Raw genomic sequence first — 4,874 nt, 5'->3', positions numbered from 1 at the left:
ATTAATTATATTAGACTTGGAAAGTTCGTTTCAAGTTCTTTTAATATTTAAAATTTTATAGAAAAAATATTGGCGTTTAGAGAAATAAAGTTTATCTTAAAGAGAGGAAAAAGTTAATATATTAAATTATAAAAGTAATTAGATTAAGACCATAAAAGATACCCAAGGCCGGCCGTTTTTAATAATATCTCATCGATGACTAATTATATTAGACTTGAAAAGTTCGTTTCAAAGTTTGCGAAAGCTGATGATTTTAACATGGAATACTACCTTTATTTTGGATCGTTTCGAGAGCTATTGATGAAATACTTCTGAAGGACTTCATGTTCAAAAATCCGCAAATATTATTAAATCCGTCATCATACAAATCCGCTTTGCACAAATCCACCGTGCAAAATTATCTGACGATGCTGAGTAAATAGCTACGGTGATCATATTTAGAGAAAATAAAGAACCTAAAAATTTTAGTACTTTATTTCTAAATATTTCCAAACTAGTTTGTGGCTGTCAGAAGTTTGCGCACTAATTTCTGAAATTTTTTTGCGCAGGTGAGATAATTCTCAAGTAAAGCATGAGTCGTTATAAATAACATCAAAATAATTGCAAATTTGGTTATTAAAAGTCACTTCAATTATATTATTCACTAATTTTGATATCACTTTGTAGTGTTGGGCACAATCGATTAATTTATTAGTTAATTGAAATAATTAACTAAAAATTCAAAATATACATATATAATCATGATTAATGTAATCAATTAATAAAATCAATTGTCAAACAATTTTATAACAATTTTAATGATTAATTGATTACGTTCCAGCTTGACTAAAGTAATTGATTAAAAATGATATATGATCACGACTAATTTAATCAATTATTAATCAAATAAAATATAATTAATTAAAAAAAATAATCATTAATTTTCAATCATTCTTAAAAAATTATATTCGTAATTTTTACGATCTATAATATTATTATAGAACGTGTTTGTTATATTGAAAAGCTATTCAAATCACTATTGGTCGATAAATCGTTTTATATTTTTATGGAAAGAGATTGCACATATTAATAAAATATAGTTTTCTCTTATAAATAATCGATTAATTTTATTTATAAAACTGAAACATAACACTAATGCTAATAGAAAACTAATATATTTTTGGCAATAATATCAAAATAATGCTATGCACACATCTGTTTTTAGAAAGGAAAAATATTAAATAATTAAGTAGATTTAATCTGTGCTTAATTAAATACAAATCATTAATAAATAATGATTAATTTTTTAATTTGTACCAAATAATTTCAATTAATCAATTGAATTAATCACAGTAATGATTTGTTTTAATCGATTAAAATTGCAGATTAAAAATTTTTTAATTGATTAATACCTAAGATTTATTTGAAGACAACTAAAAAATTTTAATCATTTACTATAATCAAGAATTAAACTTTTAATCATTAATCTATTGAGTAAATTGATTAAATTTTTCTCAATTGCTTTGTCGTTATTGTGATTTTGTCAGTTGTTTCCGTAAACATTTATACTCATTAGTATGACATTTGAGGGGATATAGTCATCACTATAAATATCTCATAAAATATTGCATCTTTGATTTACATAAAAGGTTTGAAACGAATTTTCCAAACAATCTAATATATGAAAAATCTCTTTTACAATCTTATATTGTATTTGTCATTCTAATAACATTTTTCTTTAAATGCAATCCTATAAATTCGGCCGAAAACTAGATGATATATTAAATTTTTTAGCCTAAGAAATTTCTTGGACGTTTTTTAAAATTTCTGAGCTTTAATACAGTTATTTACGAAGTCTGTCCCAAAAGTATCCAATCTCTGCGTATATCTTTGTCCTTGTCATTCTCTCTCTATTGTGGAAAAGACGTTCAGTATTTGGGGTGTGGACTTTGAGAAGTACTCCCACCAAGCGGCACGACTAAATAGTTGTTCAGTCGGCAACAGTTCGTAGTTGTGTGAGTGTCAGAAGCTTCGACTGTCGCATTTCACAATGACTGAACGGATGGAGCAGAAAGTTTACATCAAATCTTGCCAAAAACTTGGCCATACATGTTCAGCGACAATCGACATTATGCGCAAAATTTATGGTAACAACTCTATGAGTGAAACACAAATAAAATGGTGGTTTAATCGGTTCAGAAGTGGTCGTGTCTCAGTGGACAATCATCGTCGAGTCGGTAGACCATCAACGTCGAGAACAGCGACGAATATAGAACGTGTGCGAGTTGCAATCAAGGAAAATCGTTGTTTGACTTTGCGACAATTAGTAGAGAACCTTGGAATTCCAAAAACTACTCTTTCTCGAATTTTGGTTAAAGATCTTGGGATAACTCGCGTGTGTTCAAAAAAATCCATTCCAGAAGCGCTGAAGCAAAATCAAAAGGATTTTCAAAATGAAGTTACCAAAGACGTCTTGGAATCCGACCAAAAAGATTCTGAGGTGCATAAAAGAGCTATTACAAAGATCTTATATATATGAAATTTGACGTTGAAGGAATAAAACTGGATGCGATGTGGGAGCTGTTAGCTATCACAAAAAATGATTTTCAGAACCATTTACAGAAGTGGATGGAAGGTTATTGCTTCGAAAAAAGATTACAGTGAAGATGACATTGTCATATCACTCCTTAATAATGTTTTCTCATGATATAGACAGAGGCCTGGAATACTTTTGAGACAGACTTTATACAGTTTTTTTTATTAAAGAAAATTATTTATTAAATTATTATTATTTTTATTTTTTATTTTTGCGATGAAATCTGGTGTGTGTTTTATAGCTAAAATCTCCAAATTTGAATTTGATTGAATAATTAGTTCTTGAGATATACTGTCCAACTTTGAAAACGTCGTTTCAAGAAAAAAGCATTAAAGTTTGCAAAATGATTTTAATGATTTAAACAAATTTATTATTCCAATTTATATTTATTTGGTTACACAAAGACCATACAGTGAGCCTTCCATTTGCTCGTACAGCTCTTCTCTCGCATATGCTACTTAATTCATAAGTAGACATCGGATTTTTATGCAGATATCTTTTGCAGACATGCACAAAATACAAATTTGCATAAATATGCAAATATGCACAATATGCACAAATAAATATGCATTTTTAGTGCTTTTTTAATGAATTTTCTATTTTTATGTTATTTTCCAATCTGCTTTCTAAAAAAGTATGAAATTGCATAAGAATCTGATATCTATTCAAAATTGCCTTCTTATTTTCGATCTTATATAATTTTGATTTTAATTTCTTAGTGCCATGCTGCAAACTGTGAGCCTCCAGTAGAGTGCTTGGGAACCACCTTCCACAGTTCGTGTAATGGAGTTTCTTCGTCTCCAAGTAATTAATTCCTTTCATTTCTTCCGTTGATTCAGTTTCGTCTCTAATTGAAATCAAGGATTTGTTTAGAGATCTTTCGAATAAATGACCAAAAATGATTGAAAAGTTAGATGTTAAATTTGTTGTTTTAATTATTTGAATTTAAAAATCTATTATAAATAAATAACTAATTGGTGCTGAACAACAATTTCGCGTCAATTACAAATTATAACTTTATTTTTGCTAATTATCAATTATAATGAATTTTAAGTGAAATAATTATTTTAATTTTCTTTTAAGTTCTACTATTATACTACAAATCTAATATTTATTAACTTTAGTTTTTACTAGCTTAAGTTACACTAAAAAAAACTTATAATATATTTCCAACAATATTAATTATTTTGATGTCGTATGTTTTCGAACTTAGTTTCAATCTTCCTTAATTTATTCGTTCTCCTTATTCACATATCTTTGAGATAAGGAAAGATAAGTTAATTCTCATGTATTCTTCTTAATAATATTAATTATTTTTATGTCATATAGACCAGACTGAGATAAATTCTTGTGAGGATATTGAAATTAAAACAGATGTATATGCTGATGAGACGATGATAGATGACAGCAGAGTACAGGGATTCGAGAGAGAATTGGAAGCAGATAAGATCCTTGGCTCAGCGAACGACAATGGAAAACTGATGTACTTGATACAATGGTACGTAATATGTCCTACTATCGCGATATCATCACATGTCTCGAATTAGTAAGATGCCCCCATAGAAAATGAGGAAAATCCAAGTTCAGATCCCAGTGATATTTTAAAGAATTCAAGTTAATATGAATTTAATAATTTAAAAATGATTGAAGCTGACTAATGAATAAGGATAATTGTTTGCGCAGGAAAGGAACAGATGCAGTTGACATGGTGTCTGCCAGTGAAGCCAATGTCAAGTGCCCTCAAATTGTTATCCGATTTTATGAAGACAGAATAACTTGGAAAAGGACAAAAAATAAAACCGTAGTAGATGAGTTTTCTTGAAAGAATCAGGTTCTGCATTTTTTTACCTTTGTTGTGATTTACCTTTGTTGTGAGTGCGGTTAAAGTTCTCATTACAAATGCCTTAAAGCATTTCATTGAAAATATAATTTTACTAATTAGCTAATAAAATAATGTTTCAATGCATTTATAGTATCACATTAACCGTACTCTGTATAAAAAATATTTTCGACGTGACTGTTTTATTTCATTTTAAACACAATATATGTTTCTTTTTTAATATTATTCATTTAATTCCTTTTAATATTGATGAATTTGACTTATAATTTAGCAGTATGTCTAGTCTTTTTGCTGCATGTTTTATTATTCTTTGCAACATTTTCTGTGTTTCTTCTTATGCAATTCTCTGCTATCTGAGACAATAAATAGAAAAAAATATAATTTTATAAAATTCTATTTGAATTTTTATCCTGAATATGTATTCGCTTATCGAAATGTTTTAGAGGAAATTATTTTTTA

At 27.9% G+C, this 4,874-nt stretch overlaps 1 protein-coding gene across 1 annotated transcript; it reads left to right on the top strand.

The window, feature by feature from the left end:
- The first annotated feature begins 2,029 nt into the window (after positions 1 to 2,029).
- On the top strand, positions 2,030 to 4,634 carry LOC105621747 (putative uncharacterized protein FLJ37770). Its single transcript, XM_012203203.1, has 4 exons — positions 2,030 to 2,479; positions 3,295 to 3,379; positions 3,905 to 4,073; positions 4,259 to 4,634. Exons 1-4 carry the CDS (start codon positions 2,030 to 2,032, stop codon positions 4,395 to 4,397), a joined length of 843 nt encoding a protein of 280 aa, XP_012058593.1. The 3' UTR covers positions 4,398 to 4,634.
- The last annotated feature ends 240 nt before the right edge of the window (positions 4,635 to 4,874 follow it).

This window comes from Atta cephalotes (genome assembly GCF_000143395.1).
Source record: "Atta cephalotes unplaced genomic scaffold scaffold00037, whole genome shotgun sequence".
Lineage (NCBI taxonomy): Eukaryota > Metazoa > Arthropoda > Insecta > Hymenoptera > Formicidae > Atta > Atta cephalotes.
The sequence above is the reverse complement of the archived record's forward strand: the minus strand, read 5'-3'. Positions and strand labels throughout refer to the sequence as shown.

Bases quoted from the DNA above. Each gene is read 5' to 3' on its own strand.
- LOC105621747 (XM_012203203.1), top strand. From the start codon at position 2,030: ATGACTGAACGGATGGAGCAGAAAGTTTACATCAAATCTTGCCAAAAA. The intron at 2,480-3,294 runs GTGCATAAAAGA...TTAATTTCTTAG, and splicing joins CCGACCAAAAAGATTCTGAG to TGCCATGCTGCAAACTGTGA. The intron at 3,380-3,904 runs GTAATTAATTCC...TATGTCATATAG, and splicing joins TGGAGTTTCTTCGTCTCCAA to ACCAGACTGAGATAAATTCT.